Source organism: Pelophylax lessonae (assembly GCF_965119305.1).
Source record: "Pelophylax lessonae genome assembly, chromosome: 8".
Classification (NCBI taxonomy): Eukaryota; Metazoa; Chordata; class Amphibia; order Anura; family Ranidae; genus Pelophylax; species Pelophylax lessonae.
The window spans coordinates 33,157,093-33,171,360 of NC_138775.1; the positions used below are offsets into that span (position 1 = coordinate 33,157,093).

A 14,268-nucleotide genomic window follows, 5' to 3' on the forward strand; every position below is an offset into this window, starting at 1 on the left:
TATGTTGATGGGGAAAGAAGGAACAAGGGAAGGCACAATGTTAAGCAAAATAAATTTCAGCTTTAATGCAAATGGGTTTTTAAGTAAATGTTTCCCCGAGTATAAGACCTGATTGCTGATCTCCATCTGAAAATGCTATTTGCTTGGCTGCTGTGACCCCTCCAGCTTTAATCCTTTTGATGTCAGTGACGTGTCCTGCAAGTCATGGCACTGAAAGGGTTAAAACAAGCTCACAGCTGCAAGGGTTGAAAGCTCTTCTAGTTTATGTAGAAGTGATCTGGGCTGCTATAAAGCTGCATGATCGCTTCTACAGGGTGAGGATGTGCAGCAGTTGATGCAGTTTCACTGCACAGATGTCTGTTGAAATCGCCCCCGGAAGTCGGAAAAAGTAGTGCAGAAACTACTTTTGGAAATCGGTGCGGCGCCGCAAAGTCGGCCTTGCACCGACTCGGGCGGAGCCGTTGCCGGCAATAGGGCTGCGACTTGACATGTCAAATCCCCCCCATATGAACCGGGTCTAATACTGCTTTTTCTTTATAATCCCAGTAAGAATCCAGTAGCAGGTTCAGGAATATTGCATCCATCGCCCTCTAGTGGAGTCTCCTTAGGATTACAGGGAGAACTGGCTAGGCTGGTGCAACAGGTAATTTAGCTGCAAAGTCTCACTTTTCCTGTCCACCATGAGAGGGGTTTGGGGAGATCTTTCAGGGGGGATTTAACCCTGTCCATTCCGCCTAAAACTGGCATTTTCAGATAAAGATCAGTATTACCACCCTTTTCTCAGTAGCACAATGCTGCAATGTGATCTCTATTTCCATGTTTGTTGCATAGAAAATAATGGCAGATAACATTTCCTGCGATTTTTTATTTCAGCTGATCACAGGTCAGTTCATCCAGTAATGTGACGATCCCCCGGTACAGCTGGCAAGTCTTCGTTGGGTATTAGGTGAAGAACAGCAGAGCTTCCTCCTTCTCTTTGTCAATTTTGTCCTGGTCCTTGTCTGTTCGGAGCTTCAGCGCAGGCGGATCAGAGCGTGTCATGAGTCTTCTGCCAGTCTGTAGGAGGACATGAAATGATCACTCTTTAATCTGCAAGAGTTTAGGGACAGCGGGGGTGGGGGGGGGGAGTGCCTTGTCATTCTAGGCAATGGGGCTGTGTGTTTCTATTGATGCACAACCCCTGCCCACTAGGGTTGCCACCTCATCCGTTTAAACCAGGACACACATTAATTGCACAGGTTCTGTGGCTGATTAAGGTGGAAATTAAACTCACTTAGTGGTTTATGTGCATTATATTAGCCTCAGAACCTGTGTAATTAATATGTATCCTAGTTTAAAGGGATGAGGTGGTAACCCTAGTGGGCGGGGGCTGTGCTGGGTGTGTATCAATAAAAACACACAGCCTCATAGACTAGAATGGCAAAGCACTTCTATGCTCCTCCCCCTCCCTTCTTCAATCTAACAAACTGCCTTCAGATTGAACTGTCCACTGCTAACTCCTTCTGTTGAAGGTTCAGGGAAGCAGCACTGATAGAGCAAACCAGCAGCATTGAACGTTGTAACCTGCAAGTGCTGGGGTAAGAATATTTAACAAAAAGTTTACATCGGAATACTTTCTACTGTAATCCTCAACCCCTGAAATGGCTTGCTCTAATTTGTATAGCACCTAATAAGATTGAAAAATGTATAGAAATATTTTCCTGAAAAACCATGAGAGCAGTGATTGTCAATTTATGAGGTTTAGAGGACCTCAACTGCAGCCTCTGACATCACCAATGGGTCTCACATGAGGTTCACTATATGTCCCTGGTGCCCAACCTGCAGCCTGAGGGCCACATGTGGCTCTTTGGTATGTGGTGTGTGGCCCGCGGACCTCAGCAGTCTGCAGTGGGAACATTGATTAGGGTAATATTATTGATCTCTATTAGTCTCATGTTACATTTTTCCAGCTTCATATTGTTTTCTGCAGCATATCCCCACCAACAATGTATCCTGTCCTCACTCTGCAACCTCCTTTCCTCTATTAGGTCTACAGTGTCTGAGAGTCCTCTCAAGCATTACATATATTGAACATTACGTGCGGCCCTTTGGAGATGTCAGGGGCCCCATTTGAGGCCTCTATTAGCTCATAAGTTGACAACCACTGCTATATATCATGCTACAGAAGACTGTCTGTGGACCTACCACAGGTGATGGTTAGAGACTATGGGCATGGTCAGGGGGCAGGGGGTCATTTTGCCCCCCGGGCCGCTCTGATGCCCTGTAAAAAGGCTGCACCGCTTCTGCCACAGACATGCCTAAAAGATTCTTGGTGAAGAGAAGTAAAAAGTCCCCAATGCAGACTTACTGAATGCGGGATGAAGACAAGGGTAGAACGCAGGCCTCCCCCCCCAGCATGGATGGTGTAAACTGTGTCTAAGCAGAGGCCGGCTCCATGCACCACTGAAGACCCTCCTTCGCCAGGCAGCTCCCATCGAACTGTCCAAGCTCCCCCCAACTGCCCCCTGCTGGCCAGGTCGGGAAACCAGATTCGGCCAGTGAGTAGAGAGTACCTAGAGCAGAGCTTCAGCCTGGAATAGGGGTCAGGAGGAAGCCTGAGAAGGGGGCCAAGTCGCTGCACCATGGGCCTCTGGTTTGTACTTGCCTCCAGAGCCGAAAGTTGCCAGTCAGCCCCTGACCAGGGTCTGGGGACATATTACTAGAGATCAATGTCACTGCAGTCCGTTTAAACATCAATGTTCCCACTACTGACTGATTGGGCCACACAACAATTACCAAAGGGCCTCATGTTGCTCTTGGCCTGCAAGTTGGACATCAGGGCACTAGATGTATCTTATCAGAATTTGATACAAGAAGGAATAAACCCAGAACACCGAAGGATCCTTACTGTTTTCTTTGGGTCCGCTTGTGCCCTCTCCAGGGCCCGGCGCAGCCTCTCCTCCTGGTGCAGCTTCTGCTGTTTAATCTTCTCCTCTCTGAGTCTGGGGAGCGAAAAGAAGTAAGTCAGATTTTAAAAGCTGAATTCTGGCTACAAAAACTTTCACTTACTGTATATTATATACAGTATACCAGCTTTTTCAACCAGGGTACCTTAAGGTTTCTTCAGGGGTGCCTTGGCAATATACCTAAAAATTGATCACAAATTGTATACAAGCCAGCAAGTGGATGAAGCCTGTCTTTTAGTTACACAAAGCCACGGGTTTTCATTATCCACCATCAGAGATGTATAGTAACGAAGTAGAACTACTTAAGTACTGTACTTAAGTACCGAAATGCGGTATCTGTACTTTCCTAGAGTAGAATTTTTTTCTCCTACTTCTACTTTTACTTCACTACATTTTTTCGATGATTTCGATACTTCTACTCAAGTATTTTTTTTTTGTGCTGCATAGTTACTCGTTACTTTTAAAAAAATTACCACTGCCAGAACAGTAGATGGCAGGTTGCATAAAGCTCAAAAAAATGTGTATAATGTCATTTGTAAATCAGCGCATACGAAAATAAAGGCTGTGTATAATAAAAGCTGCTATACCAAATCTTTCCAATAAAAAGAAAATATGAAACAAACAAATAAATGGTGCTACAGCACTTAAAGTGCATCAAGAAACTACTAACAAACACAGGTTAATCATTTGAATAAATCATTTGAAATAATAAAAACAATATGATGTTCAAACTTTTGACTTATTTCTTTAATAACTACATAACACAGTACTTGTACTTCTACTTTCAGTACTTGAGTAGAAATTTTTTTTCAAAACTACTGGTACTTTTTACTTTTAGTACTTAAGTAGCAAATTTTTTGAAAAAACTACTTGCAATACTTAAGTAAAAAAAATGTTGAATACTTTAGTACTTCTACTTAAGTAACTTTTTCTGCGAGCACTTCCACTTCTACTCAAGTAATTTTTTGATCGAGCACTTGTACTTTTACTCAAGTAGAAATTTCGAGTACTTTATACAAGTCTGTCCACCATTATGACTTTCTAGACACCGGCATCCTAACAACCAATGACATCATCAATTAATAAGGAGGATGTCTGTTACCTCCACACCATCCTTGTTTGACCCTCCTGTGCCCTTCTCCCTCAGCACTGGGGTCACCATAGCTGACTGATGGAAAGAAATTGAGGGAGAAGAGAAACAATGGAATACTAGTCAGTACAAGCGTGCAAAAGTGTATTTGCTTTGGAAGAAAAAACATCTCTAATGTTGGGTTTCCTACATGTGGATGTTGCTGCATTGTGTAAAGCTATTAGAATATTTTTTTACATTTTAGTTTGGGGTGCCTCAAGACTGTCCATGGTTTTAAAGGGTGCCCCGACTGAAAAAAGGTTGAAAAACACTGCAGTATACTATACTGTCCATAGATCCCAACTGTCCCTGATTTGGAACAAAGTTCCTTTGTCCCTCTTTCCTCCTCATTTGTCCCTCATTTTGGTCTGATCTTTATAGTTGTATATAAAATGCACTTTTTATCTTTCAAAAAGTGTTTCCCAGGGCTAAACCTTTCATCCACTTTCTAAATTGCTATATTTGTAAATTCCAAAAGCCAATATAAGGGAATAGTAGTGGTAAAAACGCACTTGTGGGTTTAACGAATAATTTTTTTGTATAATTCTCCTTTAAATTGGCGTGGCAGGGGGTGTGTCCTATGCCTACATACTTTTGCGAATAGGTGTCCCTCATTCCCATCTCAGAAAGTTGGGAGGTGTGTACTGTATATTCCTCAATAGCCACAACAGATATAAATACGCTTTCTGTGCACCAAACCCAGATACTACTTTGTATAAGTAGCAGTGACATCATCAATGTGCTGTACATGACCTGTGCAGAGAGCAGAACTGTGGGAGGGATCCAGAATGCTCCACCCACTACAGAAAACTGCATGAGGGGGCGGAGACAAGACCAGCCACCCTGCACAAGGACAGAGAACAGCAGAGACCGGTCTTTGTAACAGGAAGTTCATGCGCAGAGGTAAAGTCTCACAATAGAAGAAATACACAAAGCATACACAAAGCACACCAAGATTTGAGTTGGACTACTCATGACACTTATATTTAGACAATATGGGCTTATCCCTGAGTTCAGCTTTAGGGTTGAAGTCCAGGCAGAGACCCAGCGTGCCCATCGACAGGGTCCTCACAGGTAGGGGCGGCCCATCCATTGGTGGCACAGGGGCGCCGCCCCCCCCTATCCATGCGTCCGTCCCCCTAATCTACATGCAGGGCGCCGGAAGCATGGATTCCAATAGGGTTTTTTTTTCTTTTTTCAGCACGTGATTAGAGCCAGAGGCTCTAATAGGCTTAAAAAAAGGGTGGGCTTGGGGCGCAGAGCACTGCGCCCTGAGCCCACCCAGTTGTGTGACAATAGCGAATGAATATTCACTATTCTCACACTGATTCTCCTTCCAGCCAATCAGGAAGAGTGTTGTGAGACCCCTTTCCCGATTGGCCAAAAGGAGAAGCGATCTTATTGGCCAGTGGCCAGGAAGAGGCAGAAGAGACACGGCTGGAGGAGAAGGGCAGTGGCTCAGCCATCCAGCACTCCTCGGCTCGGAAAGGAGGAAGGAGGAGGTAAGAAGGCAGACCGTTGGGGGGGGGGGGGGGGGTAACGTGTCGCCTGAACGTTTTCCTGAAATACCCCAATCTGCGAAATACCGCATTATAGCCACTAGATGGAGCTGACAGTCATAGGAAGTGAAGATTTCACATACATTTTGGAAATTATTCATGATGGTTGTGCAAATGCTTGAAACATTCACACAGTGAATTTTGTTTAGAAATGGACCCCATAGTGTCCAATGTGCAAACCAAACATGAATGTGCTCATCAGTAAGCTCTAAAGCCAAGTCTACAACTTATACAAAACAGCTGGAACCTAAAAGGTCTCAAATGCACTTTGCTTGGGTGCTTCAGTCTTTGGCTGAATTGTGCTGAACTTGCACAAACATCCCAACAAATTAGATTTCCATCCTTCATCTACTCCTTACAGACCTGCGATGATGGGCTTTTGTTGTGGCAGAACTGCTTCTCTCCCCATTGCAGCCTAAGGGAATGCAAAAGCTGCTTAAAGCAGGTTGATGCAGCTTAGATGGGGACCAACTGAGGGTCAAACACAGCTGTCCAAAGCCGGTCAACACCGACCCTAAAAATGTAATATGGAAGGAAAGTCTGTACAGACCTCAGCCTGCGTTCCTTTTCTTTGGCCTTCTCGGCAATCTCTATCCGTTCTTTAGGGATGACCTCGATGTTGTCCAGCAGTTCTTCTAGTTGGTGTTCAATCACCATTAACATCTGCAGAGCGTTGAGATTTGCGCGGTTCTCCCCAATACAGGCTCTGTAAACTTCCTCCACCTTGGAGCTCAGAGACGTCAGCATCTTGTCCTGGGAATAAAAGTCAGGGGTGACTACCAACAACACCACTAAAAACCTCACTGCATCAGTGCTCTCCCAGGGAAGACATATAAAGCCAAACTCCAGGCACAAATGTTTTCATTTATATACACTGCTCAAAAAAAATGAAAGGAACACTTTTTATTTAGAGTAAATCAAGTCAATTAAACTTCTGGGATATTGATCTGGTCAGTTAAGTAGCATATAGGGCTGTTAATCAGTTTCAGCTGCTTTGGTGTTAATGAAATGAACAACAGGTGCACTAGATGGGCAACAATGAGACGACCTCCAAAACAGGAATGGTGTTACAGGTGAAGGCCACTGACATGTTTTCCCTACTCATCTTTTCTGACTGTTTTTCACTAGTTTTGCATGTGGCTAGGGTCAGTGTCACTACTGGTAGCATGAGGCAATACCTGGACCCTATAGAGGTTGCACAGGCAGTCCAACCCATCCAGGATGGCACATCAATACGTGCCATTGCCAGAAGATTTGCTGTGTCTCCCAGCACAGTCTCAAGAGCATGGAGGAGATTCCAGGAGACAGGCAGTTACTCTAGTAGAGCTTGACAGGGCCGTAGAAGGTCCTTAACCCATCGTGTGTGGTTATGAGTAAGCGATCCACAGCATCGTGAAACGCGTCAACCCGACACGTCTGTTTGTACACTGTCTGTTTGCTTCATTTATGAGGAATAAAGGAGTTCATTTGTTTTCATCTTATTACCTTGAGTGCGGTCTCAATTTTTGGACTTTTCTACGTTTGGATGACGGATCTGACCTGCACCGAGCCCTGAACTTACACCTGAGCGGCTTTCTCTTTGTTTGCTCCAGGGCCGTAGAAGGTCCTTAACCCATCAGCAGGACCGGTATCTGCCCCATTATGCAAGGAGGAACAAGATGAACACTACCAGAGCCCTACAAAATGACCTCCAGCAGACCACCAGTGTGAATGTCTCTGACCAAACAATCAGAAACAGACTTCATGCGTGTGGCCTGAGGGCCCAACCTCCTCTAGAGGGCCCTGTGCTCACTGCCCTGCACCGTGGAGCTCGATTAGCATTTGCCATTGAACACCAGAATTGGCAGGTCCACCACTGGCACCCTGTGCTTTTCACAGATGAGAGCAGGTTCACCCTGAGCATATGTGAGAGACGTGAAAGGGTCTGGAGAAGCTGTGGAGAATGTTATGCTGCCTGTAACATCGTTCAGCATGACTGGTTTGTTGGTAGGCCAATGATGGTCTGGGAAGGCATATCCATGGAAGGAGTGCAGACCTTTACAGGCTAGAAAATGGCACCCTGACTGCCATTAGGTATTGGGATGAAATCTTTGGACCCATTGTTAGACCCTACACTGGGGCAGTGGGTCCTGGGTTCCTCCTGGTGAATGACAATTCCCGTTCTCATGTGGAGAGAGCATGCAGCCATTTCCTGGAGGATGAAGGAATTGATGCCATTGAATGGTCCCACGCTCAGCTGACCTAATCCAATAGAACACCTCTGGGACATTATGTTTCAGTCCATCTGACGCCGCCAGGTTGCACTTCAGTCTGTTCAGGAGCTCAGTGATGCTCTGGTCCAGATCTGGGGAGAAATACCCAAGGACACCCTACATCATCTCATTAGGAGCATGCCCCAACGTTGTCAGGCATGCATACAAGAATTTCTGGGGAGTCTTTGAATTCAGCCCCCTGTAGGGTGATAATTTTCATTTCCATCAAATGATGTGACATCCTTTCTTTCCTAACACATTACCCAGTCCATACCAGTATAGATATCCAGCATGATATTTTTCTCCTATTGAAATCTGATGTGTTTTCAAAGTGTTCCTTGAATTTTTTGGAGCAGTGGTATATTCCTCAGTCGCCACAAGTGTATGAAAAATGCAATAGAAGAGAGGAACATTTTATACATTGCATGCAAGTCCTAGGGCAGTCATTTTCAACCAAGGTTCCTCCAGAGGTTGCTCAGGGCTGCATGACCTGTCGCTGGTTGACCTCCCATTTGATGGTACCTGCATAGTTCCAGGGCCAACACCAATCGGCATAGCCAGCTTGGAAGTTTGGAAGGGTTCCCTAAGACTTGAAAATTCTTTCAAGGGTTCCTCTGGGGTAAAAAAAGGTTGAGAAAGATTGTCCTTGGCTAGGGTTTAACCACTTTACCACTAAGCCTATTTTTGACACTTTTTGTTTACAAGTTTAAATCAGTATTGTTTTCTAGAAAACTAATTAGAACCCCCAAACATTATATATATTTTTTTAGCAAAGACTCTGGAGAATAAAATGTCGGTCATTGCAAAATTTTTTGTCACGCGGTATTTGCGCAGCGGTCTTTAAAACGCCATTTTTTTGGAAACATTTTGAAAAATCACATTTCACTGCATTTAAAAAATACTAAACAGTAAAGTTAGCCCATTTTTTTGTATATTGTGAAAGATGATGTCACGCCGAGTAAATAGATACCCAACATGTTACGGTTTAAAATTGCGCCCCCCCGTGGGATGGCGACAAACTACGGTCAATAGAGATCTCAATCTGCGACGCTTTAAATTTATTTAACGGTTACCAGTTTAGAGTTAGAGTGTAGCTCTTTTTTTTTAATTATTGCCCACGCTCTGGCGATCGCGGCGATACCTCACATGTGTGGTTTGAACAGCGATTTCATTCGCGGCTCGACTTGCGTATACGTTTTTTTTTGTGCGCGAGCTAACAGTGACGGGGGCGGCTAAATTTTTATTTTTTTTCCTATTTATTTTTTCTTTTTTTTAACTTTATTACAGGTTTTTTTAAAAATAAAGAAATCTGATCACTTTTATAGCTGTCACAAGCAATGTAAACATCCCTTGTGACACCAATATGTAGTGACAGGTACACTTTATGGAGGGATCGAGGGTCTAAAAGACCCTAGACCCCTCCACTACACTTCCCTGTATGCAAAACGCCGAAAACGGCATTTTTGCATACAGCCGTTTTTTCAAATCTGACGCCTTTTGCAGCACAGTAACCCGGAAGTGACGTCATGGACGCCGCCTCCGGGTTACGTCATCGGAGACCCGATCGATGCCGTTTCCGGCATTCATCGGGACTCCATCCAGCCGGCGCACGTGCCGGCTGGGTGCTCGGGGCTCCCGGTGGGACGGGAGCCCCGAGCAAAGCCACAGAAGGCGGCGGGAGGGGGGGGACGTCCCCTCCCGCCCCCCTGGGTAACGATCGAGCGGCTCCCGAGCCACATCGGTCGTTACCGACGGAAAGCCGACCGTCGGCTTCAAACCATGGTACCGGGATGATGCCTCTAGCTAGAGGCATCATCCCGGTATAACCCCGCAAAGTCAGCCGACGTAGGTCTACGTGGCTAGACGTTAAGTGGTTAAAAGAGAAGTAAAGGATTATTTTTTCCTCCCATTTGTACTTACCTAGGTGGATGCAGCATCGGTCCCCCGGCACCTCTTCATTGAGAACCAAGCGATCAAACACCGCCGATCGCTCGGTTCTGTTAGCTCCCCGAGCAGAGAGCTGGTGACTGTTGGTCAGCAGCTCTCTGCTCTGCTCCCTCTTCTCTCATTGGCGTGCTGAGCTGTGGAGGGGTGGGAAGTGGCCGGCTCAGCCTCTCAGCTGCTAGCTGAGAGGCTGAGCTGGGTGTTGGTCCAGGCACCTGGCGGATCCTGACTCCATGGTCGTGATGACGCATCTGTGATATCAGCAGAGAGCAGACTTCAGTCCGCTCTCTGCTGAAAACAGGTCACAGGAGTGCAGAACAAACTGTACTCCTGCGATCTATAGGAGATGTACAGCCAAACGAGCTTTGTACCTGGTGGTATATCGCATATACTATAGATTGCCATCCTGCAGGTCCAAGTCTCACAGCAGTGAATTAGGCTTAAAAGAGTGGCAGTTAGCATGCATCAATAGTACAACTATGCAGATGCTGTTTATGTGTTCGCCTGGGAGAAAAGAGGTTCCCATACCTCAAGAGGCATCATCCAGGGCAGGACAGGGCTTAGTGGTAGGGGGCATGATGGGTGTGGGGCCCTCATTTAGTGACAGCTGCTAGACATTATACAGCCTTGTTCTTTCAGTATCACCTTTTTTTGCAGCTGTCTGGTGGTGACCAAATGCCAAAAGATGCAAAGAAAATCTGTGCTGAAAGATGCGTCAATAAAACCATGTCCATTAGGAACCATGTCCACCGATCAATGTGTGACCATTGTCAAAGGTCTTTCAGGATTCCTTGCAGGATCCCTGCTGGGATTTCCTGGATTTCTTGCCTACCTCCAGGGTTTCCAGAGTTTCCAGTCATGACTCTGGTTGTGTCTTTTGACCAGAAGGGTATTTAAGTTCCGTCCTTTGAAGTGGCTGGTGTCCTGAGAGGTAAGAGCTATAATGCTTACCATCCAGTTGACTGTTTGTTGCTGTCCCCGGCTGATCTAATTTCAGGGCCTGGATCACCTGCCGGCAGGACAGTGGTTCCCAGGACGTAAGGTGGTAGTTCCAGTGTCCACCAGCAGGTGTCTCCCAGCAGCCAGCAGATCACAGCAATCAGTAGAGTTGGGCGAAACAGTTCGAGCCAAGCAAAAGTTTGGCCCGAACATTGCCTGTTTGCCTGTTCGGCGAACACCCAAAATTGCAGGGCGCTCAGTGGGATGTTCGCCCACCAAGTGCCCCAAAATGCACAGTGCATTTTAAGCCCTCATGGGGCAAGGCATTGCCCAATCAGGACATATTGAATAGCTGGTTGTTAAGAAGCGGGCCGGGAAGCCAGCCGCTTCGTCCTTAACAATGGATGAGTCATCAACTGTCAACTAGCTTGTTAAAGCGGAGTTCCACCCTGGATTTTTTTTTTTTTTTTTTAATACCCCCGGGACAGTCAGGGCTAGTGCATTCCACAATGGCTAGCCTCTGATCTGTCCCGGGTTGCACTTACCTGCAAGACGAAATACTTACCTTGCAAACGTCTTGTCCAGCGCTGCCATCTCAGATGTGGGCAGCTTGAAGCCAGCGCGTCCTCTAAGGCGTCTTCTTCCGCCTTCTGTGGTCCCACGATGCTCTGCGCCGGCCCCGACGTCACTTCCGGGTCGCGCGCGTCACCCCTCCACAGCTTCTGGGCATGCCCAGAAGCTGTTTAGAAGGGGATGACGCGCGCGACCCGGAACTGACGTCGGGGCCGGTGCAGGCGCAATGATTCCTGGGAGCTATGACGTCCAGCTCCCAGGAATCATTTCAGAGCCAGGAAGTGACGACGGGCCGCGGCCGAGGAAGGAGGAAGAAGGAAGTAAGGTAAGTATATTTTCTTCGCTACGAGGTAAGTAAAAAAAAAAAAAAAATATGCGATTATCCATTTCTTTTTCAGGTGACCCGGAGCGAGAAGATGGAGGTAAGTATAAAAATAGGGTGGAACTCCACTTTAAGTGAAAAAGTTAAAAAAATAGGGTAGCCCCCCCTCAATCCATTCCTTTACTTAAAAAATAAAAAAACAATGTCCCCCCGATGTAGATCCATCCTTAATCATGACACCCGCCACACCGCCAGACCAGAAAAAAAAGGAAAAAAAAAAACAAAAGCTAATGACCAAATGCTTGCTCTGCCATTTGACAGTTCTTAAATAGGTAAGGGGAGGGGCCACCTGGTGAAGTCACCTGGTGGCACCGTCCCCTTGTGACTTCACCGAACGGTGCATGCTGATTAGGGGGACATTGTTTTTAATTTTTTTAATAATGGAATTGTCAAAAACTGCTTCCTGTCTTTAGTTATTTTTTACCCTTTTTTTGGTGAATGGGTAGGGGTACCATCATACCCCATACTCATTCACATAGGGAGGGGACCTGGATCTGGGGGCCCCCTTGTCAAGGGGGGCTTCCAGATTCCAATAAGCCTGCTGCCCGCAGACCCTCACAACCACCGCCCAGGGTTGTCAGGAAAAGGGCCTTGTCCCCATCAACAACTCTTTAAGTAGTTAAATAATTACAGTGTCGTCATCCACATACAGACATAGAAGGGACAATGTAATTTAAATTGTAATTTAAATTTTGTGTGTTTACTATAACTTTAATTAGTAAGAAGAAATCAAGTATTTCTTCATATCCAATCAAAATTTCTCTTTCGGTGATCTGAATATTTAATTGGTTGCTCTGGGTACTACTGGGAATTAACTTCCCCCATCTCACCTGATCCTCAGATTTGTATTGGCCGAAGGCAAACACCCGGGACTTGAGCTCAAGGTCCGCGGCCCTCTCCTCCTCCTGTGCAATGGAAGCCTTCACATGTGCAATCTGATCCTTTAGCTGTTGTGTCTCGTTTTCCCTATTAAAAAAAAAATACATGGATGCTACAACTATTTAAGATATCTCTCTATCATTAATAGATGTCCATTTTCAATACAAATGTGAGCTTACTGGTTGACGTACCACAAATCTGTGACAGCATACAATGCTTGTTTCGGCATACTTCGGATCATAAACCATCTTACATATCAATCCATTAATCCCAGTCTCATCTTGGATGTAGTTCTGGCACCTCCAGCTACTAAATGTATGTAATGAGAAGGGGTGCTGGGGGGTCTATTGATGCTGACTGCTGGGGGATCTATTTTCACTTGAGGGGATCTATTTTTGCATGGGGGTTTATTGTTGCTGGGGGTCTTATGCTACTGGGTGGCCCATTGTTACTAATAGGGATCTACTGTTGAGGGAGCAATCTATTTATGCTGGCTACTGAAGGCTCTATTGATGCTGGCTGCTGGGGATCTGTTGTTGCTGCCGGGGATCTACTGTTGCTGAGGTGGTATTTTTGTTGCAGAGTGTCCATTGTTGCTGGGAGGGGGGTCTATTGTGAGGAGGACCTGTTGGTGGTGGGTCTGTTCTTGTTGGGGGGGGGGGGGGGTCTGTTTTTGCTGAGGAAGATCTGTTGTTGTTGGTGGGGATCTATTGTTGCTGGGGGGTCTGTTTTACTGCCTTTCTTGTTATAATTACCCATGTTCCCTAAAAATTACTAGGCATCACAAAATACTTGTTCTGTGTTCCCCAAAAAGGGTGGTACTGGTAGGGATCTACTGTTGAGGGAGAGGTCTATTGATGCTGACTGATGAAGGCTCTATTGAGGCTGGATAATGGGAGATCTGTTGTTACTGCCGGGAGTCTACTGTTGCTGAGGTGGTATTTTGTTTCAGGGTGTCCATTGTTGCTGGGAGGGGTTCTGCATTCTCCAAAAGGGGTGGTGCTGGTCCATTGTTGCCTTGGTGCTGTCAGAGGAGCCCGTACCGCCGCTAAGCACGGCGAGACTCCTTCAACCTCCTCTCCACTCGAAGGCCCGAAGGACAGGGTGACTGGGGGACCCCCCCCTCTCTCTCTCTCTCTGTGTCACCCCCCTGATACAGCTCCTCACCAAGAGTGCTGGAGACGCTAGGTACGCCTCTGTCCCAAAGGTAATCTATGGGGTTGAGGTCAGGACTCTGTGCAGGCCAGTCAAGTTCCTCCACCCCAAACTCGCTCATCCGTGTCTTTATGGACCTTGCTTTGTGCACTGGTGTGCAGTCATGTTAAAACAGGAAGGGGCCATCCCCAAACTGTTCCCACAAAGTTGGAACAAAATGTCTTGCTGACCATACCATTAAGGCCTGGTTCACACCTATGCATTTTTAAGTGCATTTTCAGTTTTGCAGAAACACACTACAGTCCATTTAACATACAGTGGGTACGGAAAGTATTCAGACCCCCTTAAATCTTTCACTCTTTGTTATATTGCAGCCATTTGCTAAAATCATTTAAGTTCATTCTTCTTCCTCATGAATGTACACATAGCACCCCATACTGACAGAAAAACACAGAATTGTTGACATTGTTGCAGATTTATTAAAAAAGAAAAACTGAAATATCACATGGTC

General features: G+C 46.0%; 1 protein-coding gene across 3 annotated transcripts in view; it reads right to left on the minus strand.

Annotated features, from left to right (window-relative positions):
• Positions 1-874: 874 nt before the first annotated feature.
• Positions 875-14,268, minus strand: part of CFAP100 (cilia and flagella associated protein 100) — a 47,318-nt gene continuing 33,924 nt past the window's right edge. For all 3 annotated transcript variants that reach the window (XM_082266647.1, XM_082266645.1, XM_082266646.1), the window contains exons 13-16: positions 12,554-12,689; positions 6,184-6,386; positions 2,888-2,981; positions 875-1,056 (exon numbers count right to left, since the gene is read on the minus strand). In XM_082266647.1, coding sequence (XP_082122773.1) covers positions 943-1,056; positions 2,888-2,981; positions 6,184-6,386; positions 12,554-12,689 — 547 coding nt within the window. In that variant the 3' untranslated portion in view covers positions 875-942. The remainder of the gene's footprint in view (positions 1,057-2,887; positions 2,982-6,183; positions 6,387-12,553; positions 12,690-14,268) is intronic.